Source organism: Xenopus tropicalis, chromosome 1 (genome assembly GCF_000004195.4).
Source record: "Xenopus tropicalis strain Nigerian chromosome 1, UCB_Xtro_10.0, whole genome shotgun sequence".
NCBI classification, from domain to species: Eukaryota; Metazoa; Chordata; class Amphibia; order Anura; family Pipidae; genus Xenopus; species Xenopus tropicalis.
In genome coordinates this window covers 81,737,878-81,762,235 of record NC_030677.2, presented here as the reverse complement: position 1 = coordinate 81,762,235, position 24,358 = coordinate 81,737,878, and the positions used below count along the sequence as shown (strand labels likewise).

The 24,358-nt window shown below is 40.2% G+C and overlaps 1 protein-coding gene across 1 annotated transcript; it reads right to left on the bottom strand.

Annotated features, from left to right (window-relative positions):
- Window positions 1-1,139: 1,139 nt before the first annotated feature.
- Window positions 1,140-22,368, bottom strand: cbm101731809provisional (family 20 carbohydrate-binding module (CBM20) containing 101731809 [Provisional]). Its single transcript, XM_004917377.4, has 4 exons — window positions 22,285-22,368; window positions 15,430-15,512; window positions 11,595-11,710; window positions 1,140-1,773 (listed from the first exon to the last, which is right to left on the bottom strand). The coding sequence occupies exons 2-4, from the start codon at window positions 15,436-15,438 to the stop codon at window positions 1,206-1,208; spliced, it is 693 nt and encodes a 230-aa protein (XP_004917434.1). The 5' UTR covers window positions 15,439-15,512; window positions 22,285-22,368; the 3' UTR covers window positions 1,140-1,205.
- Between the last annotated feature and the right edge of the window lie 1,990 nt (window positions 22,369-24,358).

Below are 24,358 nucleotides of genomic sequence, written 5' to 3'. Positions count from 1 at the left end.
CTTAACACATGCGATTATACTTTAGCGTTTTTTTCGTGTCAATTTTAACGCAAAAAAGCATGTGATAATGCTTATCGACCTTTAGTGAATCAACCCTTATATTGTTATATTTTGAAACCACAGTGATGTTCCTGTGAATTTTAGAAAGGAAAAAGGACACTTAATGGAGTATATTATAAATAACTCAGTGTTGTATACATAGTAGACAAATTATTTACTTCTGTACAACCTCAGGTTCAGTTAGAACTATTCTGATTAGGACAGGTCAAGTCCAGAGACTATAGGGTTGATTCACTAAAGTGCGATAACGCTTATCGCATGCTTTTTTTTTGCATTAAAATAGACGCGGGAAAAAAAAGCACGCAATGCACTAAAGTATTATCGCATGAGTTAAGACGCATATTGCATGTGTTAATTAGCACACAACCGCATGCGTTCATTTCACCGCATTGTGTTAATTAGCACGCAGAAATAATACTAACGCATGATTTTCAAACACTTAGACGTGCTAAATATCGCATTAGGCTATGCGAAAATTAACACCTACTTGGAGCAGGCGGTAATTATAGAAAAGTACAGTTCATGAGCTTTTGGCAACACAACATGGACTTTGCAGTGGGATTTATTCAAGTCTGTGTTGGCCCTAGAGTGATGCAGCCTCCAGTTTGCAGGGTAATTTTAAAAAAAAGTAGCTTTACGAACGTAATGGTGTGTATGGCTAATATGGCGTGTGCGCGAAAAGTAGCGCACGTAGGTTAATTAGCACGCGCTACAAGTACCCCACTAGTGATTGGATAGATGTTTGAAACATTAAAAAGAAAGTACAGTTTTAAACACTACTAGGCACTATGCTCTAGAAACTGCTCTGTCGGTTAAAGGGAAATGTAGTTTAAGTAATTTGGAACATTTCCCTGCTATGTGGTTTAAATCTGCTACAAACTTTCTACTTCTGAGGTGGTGACAGTTTCTCTATAGATTCATGCTATAGTTTGCTTTGCACTTTGGTGCTTTTGTGCCTGATGATGGCACACTAAGCATACAGAGAGCTCGGGGTGATGTTTAGCAGCATTGGATATATAACATGTGTAACTGACATAGCTTGACCAGGTACCTGAAATAAAAATTGGACACTTTCCCAGTATTTTATGCTGTATATGTTTATTGTCTAAAACATGTTTAAAACATTTGTTTGATGACATACTGTATCAGTTATAGTAGCAAGGATTATTTGGATTGTTGTTTATAAAACATCTGTAACAGTTTCTACTGAAACAACGATAAAAAGGAATTCTAGCATTTATCTCTTTCCAAGCGTCCCAAACAGTATCTGGCTTTCTATTAAGGTCACCAATATACACATCATTGTAAACTAAAGCTTTGTTATTAATTCTGTTAAAGACATCAGTAAGTCTATCTAGAATATTATACTCCCCTCCAATCCTGGCACAGACTCCTGTACAGGGTGAATTCAAAGTGTAAAACAACACACATCCTTTATCCTGGTTTCTATTTAGTAAATCAGCCACTGGAGATGGAGCTTCTCCTTCGCCATTCAAAAGACGAGCTTCAGCATGCATCGCACCACCATTATTTAATCGAAGGAATGAAGCAGCTACTATTTGGGTTCCTATGTATATCCTATGTTGTTCAATCGTAGTCATAAGGTCGTCAGCATTTTCTTGTCTGAGAGCATCCCTTAGATTAGCATCAGTAAGCTCTCTGCATTGGGCAGTTGTGAATACGGCGATGTAGGCATACTGATTATTTATGCGCCTGTGTTAATTAAAAACAAAAAATATTGAAGAAAATGTAGTATATAAATGCAATATATAGGGTAATTATATAAAGTTATAAATAAATAAATAGACAATTACAAATTTTGAAACAAGTGTAGGGACCCTAAGATTAAAGTCCCTTTTCTTAGGTTCCCCTTTAGGCAGGCATGCCAGGCAAGTGACCTTTATTTACCTAAAGGTGGCCTTAATAATGTTTTTACTAAAATTATTCTTTCCAGGTTAAAAGAAAGCTTCCCCTGCAGTTCACGATGGGGGTGTTCTCCAATATAAAAGAGGAAAGCCCAAATGTGCTTGAAGCCTTCTTCCTGGGGCTTCACCTCACTAAGAGGTATCTACAGAGTCAGTTTAGTTAATTCAGTTAGACTTGTTATAGTCACTCTAGGAGTGAAAAGATAGAGAGGGTATTTAGCTGGGCAGCTCCAGGCCCCTACGAGGAAAATAGAGAAGTTATCACCTCACGGCATTTCTAGCTGTAGTTTCAGGGAAATCCTAGTGGATAGCTCAGGGTTTAAGTAATACATGGAGGAGAATATTTTGATGTGAATTCCCTGGCCTGAATATTCGTAAGGGGAAACCTGTGCCTGATTATAATAAATAATAATATATAATTATAATAAATTTTGTTTGCAAGCAACCACCAGGGTCCTGGTCATTCACTGCACAGGGCGATCCTCAACTATCTGGTAAGCACTCATAAAGGGGTGCTAAGGTCCCAGAAGTTTCAGGGAGTTGCACATGCCTAAAGCCTGCCCAGAGGCCTATATAAATCTACACAGCTCAAACAACACACATGCTCAAAATACTTCTAACCAACACCTACAGGTGTGCTACATTTGGGGCCTCGTCCGGGATCCTAAACTGAACTACTACTACTAACTGAGAAATTTGGCACTAAAAAAGCAGAGGGAATTTAGTGACCAATCAGAGAGTACAGCAGATGGCACGAGACCCAGAAGGTGCGTGAGATTTGAGCACAAAAGGGTGGTACTGACGGGCCATTTGCATTAGGACTGCCCATAAGTGTCTGTGGTGACCAACTGGAACTTTGGAAAAACACAATAGAAAGTCAGGGTGCCTGACATCACGGTGGCCATTTTAGAACACCGTGTGAGTGCAATAGAGGAGAGGTGTTTGAGTGAGCTCTTGAGTGTGCGAAAAGCCCATCATGTCAGAGAGTGACGGAGCAAGTTTCCAGTCCATGCCGGAGAAGCCTGCAGACAGTATCACGTTTGATGCAGGGTTCAGTTATGTGTGTGCTGGCATAACTGGGGAAAAGGTCACACGGCGCGGAGATCCCATCATGGTGCCATTATGCCGGCAATGTGGGGCTGAGGCCTATCAGGCTCTAAATTCTCCTAAGAGCCGATACCAACAATGCAACAAAACTTGCTGGGTAGGCCCACTATGGGATGAGAGCAAGGGAAGGGCGCCAAGTGCAGTGATGGCATTGCTAACTATGGTGAGCAGGGAACAGCATTCTGTCCCATCAGAAAGTTACTGCCCATCCATGATGCCTGAGGCAGTAGCACCCCATACTCTGGTACCCAACCAAAGCGGTGCTATGTCTCCGGAGGAGGAGATGGTACAGGGACCGAAACCCAGAGGTGGATATAGACCTGGTGGGAAGAAAAACCTTAGTGAGGAGGCTGTAAGACGAACCACTATCGCCTACTGTGACAAAATCCCACAATCCCATTTTATTTACAAACACTTAGTGAGGGGACCCACACCCTGGTAAAGATGTAAAGTTGAGGTGAAAGGAGAGGGTTCTGTATCAGGCAGCACTGCTGGCTGAGAGGAGGATATGGAGGAGGCTGAAGCAGATGGAGCAGCTAGCACTCCTTTGTTCAAATTGCCTGATAGTTTCTGGGCTCCTCGGAAGATAACCAGACAGGAGGAGAAGGACTTCTGGGTGTTGCCCAGCTGAGCAGACCCAGATATATTCTGTAGGTTGTCCCGCATTCAACAGGTCATCAATTTCAAAGTGTTCCGGATGTGGGGATACTATATTCCCTATGCACCATTGTGGGTGTATGACAAGATGGAGAGCCTGTTAGATCAGTGCTGTCCAACTTCTCCGGTGCCGAGGGCCGGAATTTCTCTAGCATACATGGTGGAAGGCCGCTAATTGAAGCCAGTTTGGCCACTCCCCCTTTTAACCACACCCACTTCAAACCACGCCTATTTTATCACAATGGTAGTAGTGCAGCAAAAACCCAAATGCTTGGTCCTCACTGCGGAGATATCAAGCATCATTTATATGTGAAAGAATTATATTATGTCATATTAAGACATATGCCTTAAATCCATATGCCTCCTCCACCCCCAGCACATAATTACACACCTTAGGGCCCATTTAATGGCTATTTCCAACTGCTAACAAACTCCCAAAACAAACCCCTGCCAGGTTCACCTCCCACAGGCAGCATAGGACAGGCAGAGTATGGCACACACAGGCAGCATAGGGCAGGCAGAGTATGGCACACATAGGCAGCACTCTGCCTGCCCTATGCTGCCTGTGTGTTCCATACTCTGCCTGCCCTGTGCTGCCTGTGTCTGCCATACTCTGCCTGCCCTATCCTGCCTGTGTCTGCCATACTCTGCCTGCCCTATCCTGCCTGTGTGTACCATACTCTGCCTGCCCTGTCCTGCCTGTGTGTGCCATACCCTCCCTGCCCTATGCTGCGTGTGTTCCATACTCTGCCTGCCCTGTGCTGCCTGTGTGTGCCATATTCTGCCTGCCCTACCCTGCCTGTGTGTGCCATACCCTCCCTGGCCTATGCTGCCTGTGTGTGCCATACTCTCCTTGCCCTATACTGCCTGTGTGCCATACCCTCCCTGCCCTATGCAGCCTGTGTGTGCCATACTCTGCCTGCCCTATGCAGCCTGTGTTTGCCATGCAGTACATACAATGTCTGAGGTGTGAACAGGTGAACAATGTGGGTGATTACAGCCTGAGCCTGAGGTGTGAACACTGCAGGGGGTGAACAATGCAGAGATTAAAAGGTGTGAACAGTACAGGGGATTACATTTTTAAACAATACAGGGGGACTACAGCCTGAGTCTGAGGTGAGAACCATGCAGGGGGCCAGTTAATCTCAGTACTGATACCATTTAAAGCTTACTCAAAATTAAGCCATCAAAGCACCCAGACAGGTGGGGGGCCACACAGAGAGGGGTCGTGGGCCACCAGTTGGACAGCACTGTGTTAGATGATTGGGAGGTTGAAGAGATCACTGCTAAAGAGAAAAGCACTGGGAATTCCCTCACCCATACGGACCAGGATAAGAGGATGGCGGGCTGGAAGTTTGTCTGGTCCATTGAAAAGGAGTGATGGTGGGGGAGCACGGTGTTGCATCATACTGTGCACAGCTGTGGCCGTAAGAACCCCAACCCAAGGTATTCAGCACAGAGGTTACCCTGCCCAGTGCAAAAGTGTGAAGTGTGAAAGCCTCACCCTATTATGCGTCCTTTAAAGGCCACAAAAATTAGATTCACCTATATGGTGTAAAAGTTAAACACAGACTTGTTATTACTCCCAGGAGGGAGCCTTTCCTGTTGTTGGGTGTGGAGACATCAGTCTAAAGTTGACCCAGAGAGGTTTAAGGTTAGTATTTAAGTTGACTGTTTGTTGACCTAGCCCTTTGGTTGGAGCAACCCAAGGTAGCAGCTCGCCTCTGGCGTAAGGACTCCATCATTGACGGGTAAAGCACCGATGCAACATCCAAAGATAACTACCCAAATTCTGAACCAAATTCTAATTTACATATGTAAATGGCAAAGTTAATAATTCTTAAACCATGCAAAATAACGAACATTAATTTGAAAGCTGCTAATAATAGGTCCACCTATACCAGTGATCCCCAACCAGTGGCTAGTGAGCAACATGTTGTTCCCAGTGCATTTAGGAGGTACTTATTTTTAAGTTCCTGACCTGGAGGCAAGTTTTGTTTGCATAAAAACCAGGTGTATTGCCATACATGTAGGCTGCCAGTCCACATAGGGGCTACTAAATCGACAATCACAGCCCTTATTTGGCAACCCAAAAACATTTTTCATGCTTGTGTTGCTCCCCAACTCTTTATGATATACATACTGTAGGCATTTTCAAGGTGGACAAGCTTGTCTGGTTGCTAGCAAATCTGATCAGTGTACCAATTAATACTGTGTACAGGCCAACTTACCTATCTGATCAATTACATTGTGGCATTCTGTACACAAGAATATTTCAGCAGTGTAAATATTTTACAAGACAGAGTGCTTTTTCAAAAACATTATTCCATTATTATAAAGATGTACTCCCATTTTCCATACAACCCTAGGCTCATAGCCTACTATTATTTTAAGATGACAAAAACTAAAACCACTTGCAACTCAATATTTTTAGCTTAAACTATATTATTTTAACTAAAATAACCTTCTTCTTTAAAGCTGCTGGAATCATTGCCCTCTTTTCTCCTAACAGTATTAGGCATTCAGTTACTCTGTTAAAAAAAGGTTGTAGCATATAAAGTAAGCAAATAAACATTAATAACTAAAAAAGAGAAGTTTGAGAACAAACTTCATGTTGATTGGAAAAAATTGCAAAGTTGCTAGGAATAGGCAATTTTATAATATACTAAAAGTTACTGTAACTTAAAAGTGAATCACCCTTTTAGATGTGTTTTAGTTAGTTTTATAGAGAGAGAGGCAGTGGGTACTGATATCCCAGGCACATTATACACAGTGAAATGCAGTCTATATTTACAAAACCATCACATTATATGCAGTGGGTGCAGATGGCAGATATTCAGGCCCTGGCACTATACCACTGGCACTGATACACTGGCCCCACTGTAACTAACTAGAAATGAACAAAACAATGACAAAAGTAAAAAAAAAAAATAGTAAGTGTAAAAAAACAACAACAAATATATAAAAGCTCAATTAGTTTTTTCAGGGGGAGAGAGTTAACGTACAATCCATCTGTTAGGATAGGTGATAGGGGTATTATAGATGTCAGGTGACAAAAAACAATTTAATCTAGTGATTCAGCCTTTAGAACTGTATAGCACCTGTGTATAGTACCTGCGTATAGCACCTGCGTATAATACCTGGGTATTTTACCTGTGTATAGTACCTGTGTATAGTACCTGCGTATAGTACCTGCATATAGTACCTGGGTATAGCACCTGTGTATAGTACCTGTGTATAGTACCTGGGTATAGCACCTGCGTATAGTACCTGTGTATAGTACCTGCGTATAGTACCTGCATATAGTACCTGGGTATAGCACCTGCGTATAGTACCTGGGTATTTTACCTGTGTATAGTACCTGCGTATAGTACCTGCGTATAGCACCTGCGTATAGTACCTGGGTATTTTACCTCTGTATAGTACCTGTGTATAGTACCTGCGTATAGTACCTGCGTATAGTACCTGTGTATAGTACCTGAGTATAGTACCTGTGGGAGTGGGATGAAATCTGCAGCAAAAGTTGGGAGTTGGTTCTTAGGTAAAGTTTACAGCCTGCAGATTCTTCTTTTCAGTCTTCATTTCTGCACTGCCTTCAGTTTGTAATTGATTGGTCAATTTTACTGTCAGTCAAGAAAGCTGTGCTCTGATTGGAGAATCCACAAGAAGAAAGATCCAATCAGAGCACAGCTGATTACAGCAGAACCGAAGCTTTCAGGAACACAAGAAGATTTCCTGATGTTATAAGGGTTCCAGGACAGTGCAGAAATGGAGTGAGTTATTTTTAAGGTGCCAAGTAGGTGTGGGGAGGCTTATGCCTATGCTTAAATAATGGCATCAGTTTAAATATAAATCAATGAAATTTAATGGGTGGAAACGGATTGGCTGTTGTTGGCTCCACCCACTTTCCCTAACCTTTAACCTTAGTCCCCCAGTGACAAACTGTAAAAAGTTTGGGGACACTGGCATTAAATGTGTGAGAATGGCAGCACTTTAAATTTCCCCACTGAAATAAATTAAAGAAATGTGATTGGCTGTTGGCGGCTCTGCCCACTTGCTCTAACCTTGAATACATAGTCACCCAGTGACTGACTGCAAAGTTTGGGAACCCTGGCATAAATAGTGTGAGAAAGGCAGCATTATAAATTTAAACCAATGAAATTCAATTGATGAAATCTCATTGGCTGTTGGTGGCTCTACCAACTTTTTCTAACCTTTAATCTTAGACCCTTAGTGGCCAACTGTGAAAAGTTTGGGTACACTGACTAAACATGTGAGAAAGCCAGCACTTTAAATTTCCCCATTAAAATCAATCTGTGGTCCACCCACTTTTTTCAAACCTTGAATTATTGTCACCCAGTGACTAACTCTGCAAAGTTTGGGGACTCTGCCATAAATGGTGTGAGAAAGGCAGCATTATAAATGTAAACCAATGAAATTCAATGGATGAAATCTGATTGGCTGTTGGCAGCTCCACTCAATTTTTAAACCTAAAACTTCAGTCCCCTAGTGACCAACTGTGAAGAGTTTGGGGACCCTGGTGTTAATACTGTGAGAATGGCAGCAGGTTGAATTTCCCCTATTCAAAGTCAACAGGTACAATCTGATTGGCGGTTGGTAGCTCCGCACACTTTTTCTAACCTTGAACCACAGTTACCTGGTGCCTAACTCTGCAAAGTTTGGGGACCTTAGTAATAATAGTTAAAGAATGTCAGCAGTTTAATTTTAAACCAATGAAAGTCTGTAGGTGGCTATTTTTGGCTCCACCCACCTTGCTAAACTTGGGACGTAGTCACCCAGTGACAAACTGTGCAAAGTTTGGGAACCCTGGCATTAAACCAATAAAATTCAATAGGTGAAATCTGTTTGGCTGTTGGTGGCCCTGCCCACTTTTTCAAACCTAAAACTGCAGTCCCTTAGTGACCAACTGTGAAGAGTTTGGGGATCCTGGGGTTAATACTGTGAGAATGGCAGCAGGTTGAATTTCCCCATTAAAAGTCAATAGGTAAAATCTGTGGCTCCACCCAATTTTTCTAACCTTGAACCACAGTTACCTGGTGCCTAACTCTATAAAGTTTGGGGACCCTGGCGTTATTATATATAAGAATGGCAGCAGGTTGAATTTTCTCCACTGAAAAGGTAAAATCTGCTGACTTGGGCATCCAACAATCATCATATTTTAATTCAGGCTGACCCCATGACTATGTGATTCAAGTTTGGGGAGTGTAGCCTCAAAGCTGTAAGTGTGGCAGCAGTTTCAATATCCCCATTAAAGTCAATTTGTAAAATTTGATTGACTGTTGTTGGCCCCTCCCATATTGGGTCATCTACCAAAAGTCACTGGGGGCTGTAGCTTCAAAGCTGTAAGTGTGGCAGCAGTTTCAATATCCCCATTAAAGTCAATTTGTAAAATTTGATTGACTGTTGTTGGCTCCTCCCATATTGGGTCATTTACCAAAAGTCACTGGGGGCTGTAGCTTCAAAGCAGCAGTTTGAAAATCTTCCCTGTCAAAGTCAATGGGAAAGATTTGGGTGTTCGGAGTGGCGCCACAAATAGACTTGGGGCGGGATCGCTTAGAAAATCACAAGCAACCTGCTCCGCTATAGGGCGAAGAAGTGTGGAGAGTTTGGGTGTTGTACCTCAAAACTGTAGGAGGAGTAGCGTTTAGAAAATGGGGGGTGCTAAGAAGAAGAAGAAGAAAAAGCGGAAGAATAAGCTGAAGTAGAAGAACAGTATGTTGGGGTTTTAAACAAACATAATAAGCAACAGCAATTGATGGATTTATTTAACTTTCTCAAACAAAGCATACTGCTGCTGTATAGTATGTTCATTATTTCTGAACAGTTAAAAGTATTTGATGCAGAAATGTTCAACCTTTAGATGGGGCATTTTGTTGCATGCTTTTTTGCAGTTACAAAATGCCTGGAAATTTCTTTCCATTGCAGGCTGTGTGAATGAACATAAGTAAAACAATGGTCTTCCTGACATCAGACCCTGGAATGCCCATCATTTGCTCATTATTGAGAAAGTACAAGCAGAGTGCCAGAAAGAAAAAAGAAAAGTGCTCTGGAGCCCTGTACATAAAGAGGAGTCACCTTCAGGTTAACTTTAAGTATAATATAGAATGACCATTTATTAGCAACTTTTAAAGGAGAAGGCAAGGTAAAAACTAAGTAAGCTTTATCAGAAAGGTCTATGTAAATACAGCCATAAGCACTCACAGAAACTCACAGAGTCTGTGCAGCTCTCTCCTCTCTCTTGCTACCCCCTCCCTCAAGAATACTAAGAACTCCCCCCCCCCTTAGGAATGTGTGAACTGAGCCAAATCAGCAGGAAGCTTCCTTATAGTCTTACTAACTGGGCATGTACACTGGTCTTGGTGTAGGAGCGAGGCATTATGGGAATTTTCTTTACAGAGCTCAGCGGATTCTTTTTCCTATAAGGCTTCTGATCATCTGAACACATACCTCCTAACATTTTGAAAACGAAAGAGGGACAAAAATAAATGCAGCACGCAGCAGGTGAATTTTTTTGACCACGCCCATGTTTGCGACCACACCCCCTAAATACCACTCCCATTTGACTAAAGGTTATTTAAAGGCTGAACACATTTCTGGGGCTTTTGGGGTCCTGTTTTATGAGTTATTACAGTTTTGCTGAAAAAGGTGAAATTGTCCTTTAAGCTGCAAGTCTTAGTTCCCCCAAGAGACCTATTTAGCTTATTAGTTACAATTGTATCTCAGTGCAGGGGGGCTTTTTAACTTTCTGGGCTCTCTGCGAAAAACTAGTTATTTAATTAAAAGTGAGAAACAAGGTTTCTAAGTGTAGGTGTTGCTCGTTAAGATTTCTGGGCTCTCTGCCAAAAGCTACTTTTAATTAAATTTGTATTTTTTAAGCTTCACTGCAGGAGATCAAATGGAAATGAGGGACATTAAAGTAGGAATTAGGGGCTGCGGGTCGAGCTGTCAAAAGAGGGACTGTCCCGCGAAAATCGGGACAGTTGGGAGGTATGTAAACAGGAGAAACATGGGGAGACTTAAGGGCACTATTGAGAGAACTGAAGGTATGCCTGCAGCTTGAGATTAACTCTTTATTAGCCTTTCCTTCTCCTTTAAAATAGTCGTCATTTTTTAATTTGATATTCTTTTTAAATTATTTGCCTTTCTCTTCTGACTCTTTACAACTTTTAAATTGGGGTGGCTGACCCTTGCAGCCAAAAAACTATTGCTCTGTGAAGCTACAATTTTACTGTTATTGTTACTTTTTATAACTTATCAATCTATTTAGGCCCTCCTCTATTAGTATTGCACTCTCTCTTTCAAACTACTGCTTCATTGCTAGGCTAAACTGGACCCTAGCAATGAGATAGCTGCTGAAATTCCAAACTGGCTAAAAAAAAAAGCTAACTAATTAAAAAAACACAAATAAAAAATTAGGACCAATTGCTAATTGTTTCAGAATAGCATTCTCTACAGCACATTAAAAGTTAATTTAAAGGTGAGCAACAACTTTATGTCTTTTGCCGCCCCTAGTAACCCAACACACACTGTTCTTACCTTACCTTGAAGGAGTGGCCCTGCCAGTGCTAGAAGTAAAAGTGCTGTATGTTTGGGGCCCTCAGCAATGCAAAACTGTGTACCCATTAATGCTGAGAATGTGACATTGTAAATGAGCCATTATACAGTTTCTAGCCTCTACCTACCTCCTGGAAAACAACCAGGACAGGGCACCCACCCATATTTTATTTGACTAAAGCAACCCCCAGCAATGGTAGACCCCTAATTCTAGTCACATTGAAAAGTTTTAATGCAATCCTTTTTCTAGTCATAAAGATATGCACATACCCAGTTAAATGTTGTCTTATGTAGTTTGTTGCTCTGAGCAGTTGTTCCTCTGTAAAAGGAGTCACTGTCACCAAACAACAGCACAGCACAATCAGCATTGCAGGGCCCATAATTACCTGCAAGTATAGGTTATGTTATACGCTGTACAGAAAATTCAGCCAATAAATTGCCATGATTACAGTATCTTCTTTATTCAATAGCATTCCTCTAAATTTGTATACAAGTTATCTAAAGTGATACTGACACAAAAAAACGATAATAATAATAATAATGTGCATCAAAAGTTAGCTATAGGTCATGCTGACCATTTTTTGTTTAAACTTTCGCTTTTGCCAGTAAATGTTGCCTTGAAGATTGAACCTGACTGTTTTACAGCCCAACTGACACTTCTTTCCCTGTCTGTTATCTATCTCTTCACTGACATCGCATGACATAGGCGGGCCCTGCTCTTTTTTTTCCCCTTACTTCTAGGCAGTCCGTGCATTGCCTAAACAAGTGACCTGTTCCTCCTCACATCTGAACTGTGAGTTTGCTGTCTATTAATCATGCTGTTTATTATCTGCTCGTGCACGACCTGCTTTGTCTCCCCAGCTCCCACATACTTTGATGCCAGACACAGCCCAGCCCCACAGAAAACAGCGTCCTGCACGCTGATCAGAGAACCCACAGCCTCTAACTCTTTGCTGTCGGAGGTCAATTTTGCGACCTGCTGTAGCTATTTGACAGCAAAAAAGTCTTGCTTCGTAGCTCAATCTGAAACAGAACATTCCCAGCTAAAGCTTCTATGAATAGTTATAATTCAGCAGAATAGTAATAGTATCAACATTATGTGTGGTAAATAGATCTGTATGGGACACTTGTCATTGCTCTTTTGCAGTTCACATGATATTGATACTACACAAACTTTTCACAGTAGTGTTAGGGATACTCCATGTTAATATTGTGCATTAGATGGTGTGCACTTCCACAATGACAGCAGCATGGGTTGAGGCAAAAAAACTCAGTAGAGTCGGGCAAGCAGCAAGATTGTGATTGGCTGCACTTTTCAAACTGAATGCATAGGAGGTGCTTTTAAACACCAACCGACTATTGCAGCACAAACATGGCAGCGCCCTCAGGCAGTTAAATATGGGATAGTACAGGAAATATAAGTGTAATAGCCAAGTAGTTTTACACTGAAATGAGAAAGCTAATACAATAATATAGCAATGAGAGTTTTAAAAAGCATTATGATTTTTGGTGTCAGTATCCCTTAAGCTCCCACTACTTTTTGTCTGCAACAATTTTTAAAAGTAAATACAATATGATCTGAATAGAAAGATAAATAATACACAGCTACAATAATATATATACAGATCAATGTTCTTGGGCCGCCATCAGGTCAATTTTAATAAATAAGTAATGGTGGCATTTGCACAGGGCCCACCAGAACAGGGGACCCACCCACATTACGTTTGTCTGATATTCTCAGACTCTCTTTCATCAGGTATGGTACCTACGGATTGGAAGAAGGCGAATGTCATTCCTATATTTAAAAAGGGAGTAAGATCTCAGCCTGGCAATTATAGGCCTGTAAGTTTGACATCCGTGGTGGGCAAGTTATTTGAAGGTTTGTTAAGGGATCACATACAAAATTATGTACTGGAGAATGGCATTATGAGCAGTAATCAGCACGGCTTTATGAAGGACAGGTCATGTCAGACCAATTTAATTGCTTTTTATGATGAGGTAAGTAAGAAGCTGGACAGTGGGGATGCAGTAGATATAATCTATTTGGATTTTGCCAAAGCATTTGATACCGTTCCCCACAAACGACTGCTTTCTAAACTAAGGTCTGTTGGTCTTAGTGAAGTCGTTTGCACATGGATAGAAAACTGGCTACAGGATCGGGTACAGAGGGTGGTTGTTAATGGTACATTCTCTACTTGGAATAAGGTTCTCAGTGGGGTCCCTCAGGGTTCTGTACTGGGTCCACTTTTGTTTAATTTGTTCATAAATGACTTAGGGGAGGGTATTATGAGTAATGTATCAGTGTTTGCAGATGACACAAAACTCTGCAGACCAGTCAATTCTATCCAGGATGTGGCATCCTTGCAGCAGGATCTTGAAATACTGGCAATCTGGGCAGCTAAGTGGCAAATGAGATTTAATGTGGATAAATGTAAGGTCATGCACCTGGGATGTAAAAATATGCAAGCCACTTATACCCTTAATGGGACTGCACTAGGCAAATCCATAATGGAGAAGGACCTTGGAGTCCTTGTAGATAATAAACTTGGCTGTAGCAAGCAATGCCAGGCAGCAGCTGCAAGGGCAAACAAGGTTTTGAGCTGTATTAAAAGGGGTATAGATTCACTGGAGGAGGGGGTTATTCTTCCCCTTTACAGAGCGCTGGTAAGGCCCCATCTAGAATATGCTGTTCAGTTCTGGTCTCCAGTGCTCAAACGGGACATGATTGAGTTAAAGAGGGTCCAGAGAAGGGCAACTAAGTTGGTAAAGGGTATGGGAAGTCTCAGTTATGAAGAAAGACTGGCCAAGTTGGGTCTGTGTACACTGGAGAAGAGGCGCTTGTGACATGATAACTATGTATGAATATATAAGGGGATCATATAATAACCTTTCTAATGTTTTATTTACCAGTAGGTCCTTCCAACGGACACGAGGGCACCCACTCCGTTTAGAAGAAGGGAGGTTCCGTTTAAATATTCGGAAAGGATTTACTGTGAGAGCTGTGAAGTTGTGGAATTCCCTCCCCAAATCAGTTGTGCTGGCTGATACATTATATAAGTGAGGGAATACAGGGTTATGGGAGATAGCTCTTAGTACAAGTTGATCCAGAGACTGGTCCGATTGACATCTTCAGATGGGTTTTTTGCCTTCCTCTGGATCAACTAGTAGTTAGGCAGGTTATATATAGGCATTATGGTTGAACGTGATGGACGTATGTCTTTTTTCAACCCAACTTACTATGTTACTATGTAAGCACCCCCAGCAATGGCAGGCCCCTAATTTTATTTGAATAGAATAGTTTTACAACAATCTTTTTTTTTTTTTTTTTTTTAAACTTTAACTTCTGAACAAACATTCCTCAGGGATATGTCTAATAAAAGGCTGGTCTCTTTACTGGACATTTTTTTTTCATGTGATGTCCCCATTTAGTAATTATGGTTTATCCACTCCCTCGGTTGTTAGCTCCTATATATTTCAGTACAGACTATTTTTTTATATCCCTGACAATATATCCAAATTCACCTGCTTGAAGGATAAAAGAGGATAAAGGAAGAGAATCTGTATGCTTTAAAAGCTTGCCCCAGTGCCCCTGAATATTTGTGCAGTAGATCCCCAAAGTAATGTTTCACTCTTTTCACAAAGATTATTACACTTCTTGCCCTTTGTTATAGTATCAATCACTTCCCTTACAGTCCTGAATTAACCCTTCACACTAAAAGTGTACTAAAAGCATACTAGAGAATGGGAAATGTGGTTTGTGGGGAACAGAAAGGTGGGATAATAAAACAGAGCAAAGACATAGAAAGAAAAGGGAAACAGAAGAAAGGGAATGGGGAAAGGAAGCAGAAAGAAAATGTTGGCAGAACAAGATGAAAAAAAGATGATAAAAATCAAAAAAGTAAAAAGAAAGTGTGGAAAAAGGAGATAAATATAGAAAGTAGAAGAAGGAAAAAAATAACAATACAGAAAGAAATAAGATAAAAGATAGGTAGGTAGGCTAATAGAACAAAAGAGGATCTGTAGACATTATGTGTGCTTATGAATTACTGGATTGTAACATCCAAAAACTTATGCACCACAACTTTTAAAGATATGGAACACTCACCTGTGCCATGATTGCTATGGTAATTCGCACAAATCTTCCAACGCTCTGGGTCTAGGAATCCTTTATGATCTTAAGGAACTCTCCTGGGAAAAGTAAAATAAACATAATTTAATCTGTTTAAAGTAATATGTTACAAATAAATAAATAAATCTTGTCTGCTAGAGATATGCATGAATAGAATGCTGGAGCTTTGTTGGTATTCCCTTAAAATAATAACATAAATAAAATTTAACCAATGTTATTAGTAACCCTTTTGCTGTAGAACTTACCTTGGAGGATCTGTCTGCAAATTTACCCCCACGAACTGCGCTTTTTATAAGCAAGTCGGCTGTCATAATTGTTACAGAATAATTGTTATGAAACCTAACTCAAATATTTTTTTTATTATTTAGCTGGAACCAATAAAAGAAGTGATAAGAAGCAGATAATGAAACATTATCATGGGTTTACATACAGGACAGGATTCAGATGAGAAAAGGTTTATCTATAAAAACATGTAATCTAAAGGTAAATAAAATAAATATGGAGAAATGTATTTCTACTATCACCAAATTTAGGTATTGCCTGATTTTTTTGTAATATATATATATATATACTGTATATATATAAAGAAACAGAGTACCGCACACATAGGGACTTTATGAAAAAAACAAAAAAGGTTTATTGTATATTATATATATATATATATATATATATATATATATATATATATATATATATATAACAAATACATATCTAAATGTATATACCGTTTTCAGCACATTTGTCCATAATAATTCTGACCCTTATGGCCTCAAGCATGTGTGGATCCACTTTCGCCCATTATGTTTGTAAAATGGCTATTCCTCCATCTTATTTAAGAGAAATGAAAGCAATAAGAAGAGACAGAATGGGGAAGAAGAGAGTAAAGGACAGGAAAACAAAAGGTAGAGACAGACGGGGAAAACTAGAAAAGAAACACTAAACAAAATATTGAGAAAGAATGCAAGTGAAGAAAGAATTGAAAAGAATTCTGATGACTTGGAGTCCTGGTCCATGTATTTCTAGTCCAACGAAAAAAATCTTTTACATACAAAATGTACTTACAGAGGTTGTTACATTTGGGGCCACTTGACCAATTAGATAATTTGACAATTTGGAAAGAAACACTGGTAACCAAAATGGCCAGCACAGGTCCAATTGTTAGGTTCCTAAATGATAGGATCAGGACATTTTACAAAATTTGCCTAATTGTATCTAAGTGCAGGTTTTTCATATTCTGGGCTTTCTGCCAAAAGCTTACTAATCTAATTAAATTTGAGAAACTTTGTATCTTTTTTGGCCTTCAGTGCAGGATATCAAAGGGAAATGAAGGACTTTTCAATAAGAATCTAAAACTGCAGGCTGAGCTGTTAAAATCGGAACTGTCCCACGAAAATTGGGACAGTAGGGAGGTATGCAACATGTTCATCTGGAATTTCCACTACTTCATAAAGATCTCTAATTGGAATGTTGGTCATTTTGTCAACTAATGTGGTCAAACACTGGACAGAGATGCCAATAATGTGCCCATGTCCACCCAGCAGAGAAAATGGAGTCTCTTAATTCTGTGTAAATGCTTGCATTGTTCTCTTGTTCCCACGGCTGTATATATATATATATATATATAGCATGAAATAATCCATGGCCGGCACACCCTTAAAATTCAAAAAAAATTTTTTATTGAAAACTCATTGTTTAAAAACCAACGTTTCGGTCCTCATTAGGACCTTTATTACGTTGGTTTTTAAACAATGAGTTTTCAATAAAAATTTTTTTTTGAATTTTAAGGGTGTGCCGGCCATGGATTATTTCATGCTAAATACTCAGATTTTGGCTGTGCACCCCACAGAATACTAAAAGCCTTGGAGTGCAGACACCATCAGGACTGATATATATATATATATATATATATATTTATTTTCTTTTTTTTAAAGTTAGAAATCCCCCCAGTTGCTGCTGGATACTTGTAAGGTAAATCCGATGACAGAGCTGGGGTGAGTGGATTTGGAGCTTCGATGGGCAGATGTGGGGGGGAGTGGGTTTAGGCCCAGTGCCTAGGCTGACACCAGACCTACTGCTTGTTCCTCAATACTACTATGCTTTGCATAACATTACACATCAGGGCACTGGCACATGTGGAGATTAGTCACCCGTTGTAAATATCCTGTACTGTGGGCAGCTAATCTTCTGCAAATGCTTTCTCCCACTAGCAATAATGTAAATTGCTGTTGGGATAACATTCACATAGCATCATTTTTCTGAAGTCACTGAACAGGCTACTTTACAAAGCTGAAGTAACACATATATATATATCATTGCTAGTGGGAAAGCATTTGCAGAAGATTAGCCACCCACAGTAAAGGATATGGGTGACTAATCTCCACGTGTGCCAGCAACCTGCGAAAGTACAGAAAAATTTGAGAAATGCCGAAAATGTGCAAAATGTTGGTGGCGCGCAACTCTTTTGTTGCACGCAACTTTTTTTGACGTGAAGCAAAACAATTTTGCCAATGGCGAAAGGAGGAAATTCATGTCTGGCAAAAAAATTCTCTCATGACTAGTTATATACAATTGTCTTGCTTTGTCTCTTTTCATTCCTATCAGTGTTTAGCCTGCCTGACCAGAATGCACATGGAAGCAATTGCAATTGTGGCTACAGGCCCAGATTTGTGGGGAGGCCACAAAGGCCCGGGCCTAGGGCGGCATGCCGCCCCGCCGTACCAAATCGTAAAATTTTGTTCCCATTCGGAACAATGGGGACCTCTCCCCACTGCTCCGTATGCAAGTGTGGCCTTCCGCACATGTGCACTTGGGGGGATTTGGATGGGGCGACAACCGGGGCGGCCATGGGGTTCCCAGTTTGGAAATCCGGCCCTGTGTGGCTGCACCTTCCCCCATTTTGCTTACAGATCTCAGCTCATTCAAAAAGAACAGATTTATTTATGTGCACACCTGGTAACAAATTTATGCTGGAAGATGTCCATTCTGACCGAGAGTGGGTTGTGTTGTAGGTTCACCTAAAGTAGGGATAGCATCAGGTGTATTATAATTATGTCACAGAGCACCCAAGGGAACAGAGAGAGCAGGGCCTCAACTAGAGGTAGGCAGAAGAGGCACATGCCTAGGGCACAGTGATGGGGGAGCACTAGGCACATACCAATTCTGCACCCCTAGTCCAGTCCCTTTTCCTTTCCATAGCTGGCTCCATAATGTGCATCCCCACCAGTTGTCAGTGCGCATGTGAACACGCATGCATGATTGTGGGAGTTAGGGTGGCTTGGGTGAGGAAGCCTGGTTGTCTAGGGTGCTTGGCCGGCCTGTCCCAGTGCTGACAGAGAGTGTTATCTTTAGTACTCTACTTGAAAAATTCCAAAAATATTAGTTCTCCACCTTTTTTCCTTGGATCACTTTTCCATTTTAGTATAAGGAAGTTTTATGAGTTTGCGAAAAGGGAGGCTAATGACAATAAAAAAAAAAAAATGAAAAACACAGGCTATAACATAAAGTATATCAAGTCAAATAGGCAGATAATTAATTTAGTGATGACAATAAAACCTTCCATATGCTATTGCACCATTCACCTGATAAAGAGAGAAACAGCTGTCCTGCAACAGAAATCTTCAGCAATAAAGTTGCAAAAAGTACCCTAAAAACCTACGTTAAAAACAAAAAGAAGGAATAAAAACACTAGGGGGCATATTTATTATGCTGTGTAAAAAACGGCGAGAAAATTCGACACACATCGCCAGGGTTTGCCGTGTAAAAACGGCGTAAAAACGGCCATGATGGAAAGACAAGCTGACCTTTATTCTTTTACACTGGTGGTAACAATAATGTAGACTTTATAATTAATTGGTAACTGTAAATAATGTAAATATTGTTTTAGTTTAAAGAATCACTTAATTGTAACAATCGATTGATTAATTATTCAACATATTCCCTTTTATATACACTAATTGGTGTGGATTATTTGTCTGCTTTTCAGACCCTAGTAAGAGGGGTGAATAATATTATTATTAATATTATATTAAATCTTACAACAAGTGGTTAAAAAAGTTTGTAATTGTTTCCAGGCAAAGGATCTGGGCAGGCAGCTGTCAGTTGTAGTCAGGAGTCAAACTGGAAAGGTCAGGAGCCAGAAATCAGTTAAATAGGAATTATAATGCACCCAGGAACGCTCAGCGCATATTTATTTTGAATTTTCATGCCAGGCGCAACATGATCAGGTCACATGCCTGTGTGCCGATATCACCACACCAGCTGCAATTTTGGATAGAGAAGGAGAAGAGAGGAACACCTTTGGGGCACTCTTCACAGTACCACCATGACCAGGTTTCCATGGAAACAGCCTAAAGAAGTCTTGCACAAATCAAGGGCATGCACATCAGAGTGTTTTACCCAAGAACATTCCTCAGGACCCCCAAGCTTTTCCCCTGGATGAGGTACTGTAATGAGCCATTAGAAAATCTAGAGTCCAGAATTGTTTCACTTCATACTCTTACTGGCCATCCACAATGACAAAAGGATATTGCAGACTTAATAAGAAATACATGGGGATGGGGGGGGGGGTGGCTTGGATGCTGACTAAGATGGCCACCTAACATAACTGCTCCTCCGCTTCACCCGCCAAAAGCCTATATTAGCCACCTAATTTGGCCCAACAGACCCCTCAAAAACCACCATCTATATCTAACAACTTGGGAGACACGGTTGCAGAGTGAAAAAAGATCTCCGAAAGCTTCTGGCCGTGAACTGCAGTGAGGCCGGAGGTTTGAGGTTGCAGATCATCCCCCACTGTGGTGCAAATCAACCGGGAGCTCGATTGCTAGTGCCAAAACACTCCAGACCTCACCACCGATACCTTAAGTAATCCAAGAAGGGTTGTATAAACAAAAGAACCGACTTCCCTCAACCTCTCAGATAGAGACAGGAGCTGACAAAAGGCCCAAGCCTGACTACTGAGAGCACACTATATAGGCTTAACGCAAGGTCCAGAGGTCACATTAACAGGGAGAAATCAACTCCACAAGCCACACTCGAGAGGTACGTGAAGGGGGGAGGATTGAACAAAGTGATCTTAATACATCCACGCAAAAACTAAAGAAAATAACTAAAAAAATCAAAATCAAAGCATTATATAACAAAATAGCAAGAGAGAAAGAGAGGTGGGAAAAAATCCTTCTTCCTCTCCACTCTCAACAACTATATCTGCCTGTAAACCGAATACTCTACCTCTGGGTAACGTACACCACCACTCTAAACAAAATGACGGGAGGACGACAGAAACAACCCAACAATACAGCCAAAGGAACGGCAGACTTCTTTAAAACCAGAACCACATCTACAAAAACAAAAAGTCAACCTACAACATCTACGGAACAGGATCCAGACTCACCGTGCACTAGAGAAGATATACAAGAACTAAAAACTTTACTACAGGACATTCTCTAACTGAAGTCAAAACAGAAATCACTCATCAAACCCAGGACTCAGTCTAAGAAACAAAAACTAACATGGAGATACAAATCCAGGACCTACAGACACAATTGAGAGAACTCCAGCATGCTCACAAAGACCTAGAAAATCATACAAGGAGAAATAACCTCCACTTCCAGGACATAACTGAAACAGTTCACTCGGACACCTTCTTACGAAAATACTTTAAAGTCCTTTTCCCTAACATCGAAGAAAGATTTTACTACTATACAGAGCCCACAGTGCACTACTGGCGCAACTGAAACCAAACCTTCCTCCTAGAGATGTGATAGTAAGATTCCACTACTATCAAACCAAGGAAGCAATACTGAAGGCATCCAGAGCAACTCAACCAGACCTAGATGGCATCACTCCAAAGATATATGCGGACTTAGCCTCGACAACTTTACAAAAGAGAAAAGATCTTAAGCCCTTGACAGACGTCCTCCGCCAAAAGAACATACTATACACATGGGGCTTCCCCTTTAAACTTTATTTGCCATAAATTAAAAAGTATCTCAATGATAGGGGACTTGGCGCATATCACCACTAGTATTACAGTTTTCTTCATCGTGCCCCCCAGTGGAAACAAGATATTTCAAATAATACTAGCTCAGTTAATAATATTCAGTTGCAAAACTATGCAATCTAACCAATCTAATACAATTCACCATTGTGGTATTCAATAAGCAAACAAAACAATTTGTTCGTCGTTAAGGAACCCAACCCAAAACCAGTTTTTGTATAATGAAAAAAAAATGCCCTTCTCTGCAACTTTCAAATGTACTTATATATTCTCTGCACTCCAGAAAAAGGTAGAAGTCAAATGATTACAAATCTGAAGGAGAACTGAAAGTGCAAATGTATGGGAAACATGCTGCCTATGGCAGGGTCTGGCAGTGGCAAGCAGGACACCACTGAGAAATTCCAAAGTGAGCATTTATGATTGGTAGCCCTCCTGTCAATGCCAGGCCTGCCATAGGCAGATCATTTCCTATACATCTTTATGGGAAGCTATACATGCACCTGCAAAAAATTTGTCATGTCTGCCAAAAATATTCTAAAACAGTACTGTACTGTATGCACATAGTTTGCCCAAACTTCTCCCTTTCTCCCTCTACTATTTAACCTGTACTATTTTGCTTTTCTTATATTTCTTGAAAATATCAGTAACATTTTCTTTGGAGGTCTTCTCAAATACTGTCCTTCCTAAAACTGACTGCAGGATTCATTAGTCAACAGCTTGGGTAACCCCAACGTTATATATATATATTATATATATATATATTGTACATAATTAATAATAAAAAGGAAATATAATCAAAATTATCCCTACATTATCCCTACATTAGCACTTACCTTGAAGGATCTGACACAGAAGTGCAAGAACTGCTCTTTATATATAGCAACTGTATTATTTACTGTTGTAATTTTGTTATGATACATACTTCTGTTATCTGGAAACAATCAAGGAAATGATAAGGAGAAGTTAATTAACATAACTCTTTCACAGGTTCACAGACAAGATTCAGCTGGAAGAAAAACTATCTTTTGAAAACTCAATTTCTCACCAAATTTAAATTACTGTCTAATATTTTTTTAACTGTAATAACAAGTACATATTTTTATATAAAAAAATAAATGTAAATATATTCATCAAGTTTGTGCACATCAGTAGACTGTCTCACCATGAAAACCTCATTGTACAGTTACTGTTGCCTGTTTCCATATAACAGAGAAGAGGAGAAAAGGGAAGAGCCAGACAGAATGGGGAAAAAAAGAATGGAAGAAAGGAAAACAAAGGAGGGAGAAAATAACAGCAGAAGTTGAGGGGTAGTTCACCTATAAGTTAACTTGTAACAGGAATGGAACTAGGGGTAGACAGGAGAGGCACGTACCTATGGCGCAATAGTGGGGACCTGCCAGTTAGTTTGTGACTAGGGCATAAAAGCAAGTGGGGAAATTTGCCCAAAACTTGCATTTGCATGAAACTTTCTAAGGCATGCACTTGGGGGTAGTAAAGAGTGGGAGGGTGGGGGAGAGGGTGGATGAGAAGTGGGAGGTGGGTGTAATGAACAGGTCATGCCTTGGGCGCATTAAACCTTTGGCTGACTTTTAGTACATTATTGTGGAGGGAAAAAAAGGGTAAATCAGAAGTCACATACACACTTCTGGCATCAAAGGCATAAGAAACTGTGGGAGTTAAGTACTTAGGAAGAGGCTTGCCCTAAGCCTGCTACAGGGTGTAGCAAGAAAATGTTTACCCAGGATAGCAAGAGTATGTAACTTGTAGTCATAGTAACATAGTAAGCTGCCAGCCATACTGATAGATCGGAGCCCGCTAGCAAGTTTAAAATTAAAAAAAAAAAAAAAAAAAATCATCATCTCCTGGTCTCTCTCTGATTAGGGTAAATTTGCCTGACATTATAGAATGGTCTCTTCTTAGCACCTTTCCAATTCATCTTCATGTTTTAATTTTTTTTTTTTATAATCTTTGAATAATTTATCTTTTCTGCCTGCTTTTCTGACCCCGGCAGCCAAAATGCTATTGCTCTGTGAGGCGACAATTTTACAAAATTTGCTCATGGGCTGATATGAGTTAATAAAACAAGAGCTATGAATCTGTTATTCCATTCTACCCTATAGGGGTAAATAAAAAAAAGAAGGGCAGCGTTTTTCTACGTGTGGTAACACATATAAACCTATCAGGTGTTAAAGCTTTGAAGTACCAAGTGAAAGCTTCCTAAATAATCCCAATGCAATAATAATGCAAAGGCTGCTATAGTATGATCATAAAAGTGACTACAAGCTTTTTAAAGTAAATTTTATATATTAAGGCTTTACAGAACATGGGAGCTTCCATTTGAAGCAGCCTAGGTGGTTTTTCACAGTGAGAGCAGTGAGGTTGTAGAATGCCCTTCCTAGAGATGTGGTAATGGCAGATTCTGTTAATGCCTTTAAGAGGGGCTTGGATGAGTTCTTGAACAAGCATAGTATCCTAGGCTATTGTGATACTAATATCTACAGTTAGTATTAATGTTTGTATATATAGTTTATGTATGTGAGTGTATAGATAGGTAAGTATAGGTTTGTGTATACAAACTTGGAAGGGTTGAACTTGATGGACTTTTTTTTTGGTCTTTTTTTCAACCCTATTTAACTATGGGAAGCAGGCCAATATCATGTAGATTCTACACTAAGTTGAAGTAGGAAAGAAAAGTGAAAGAAATGGAATAATGGGTGACAACTGACTCAGATCTGTATTAACTGAGGTTATAGTAGGGTTGCCACTTTGCCTCTGGCTGATAAAAATGTTACTTGATGCCAATGTTATTTATAGGGTAAAAAACATGAAACTATAGGAATACAGTATTTTTTTCCAGAATAGGTGGTAACCCTAGGTTATAGGCTGTGGTGGATGTCAGGTATTGGT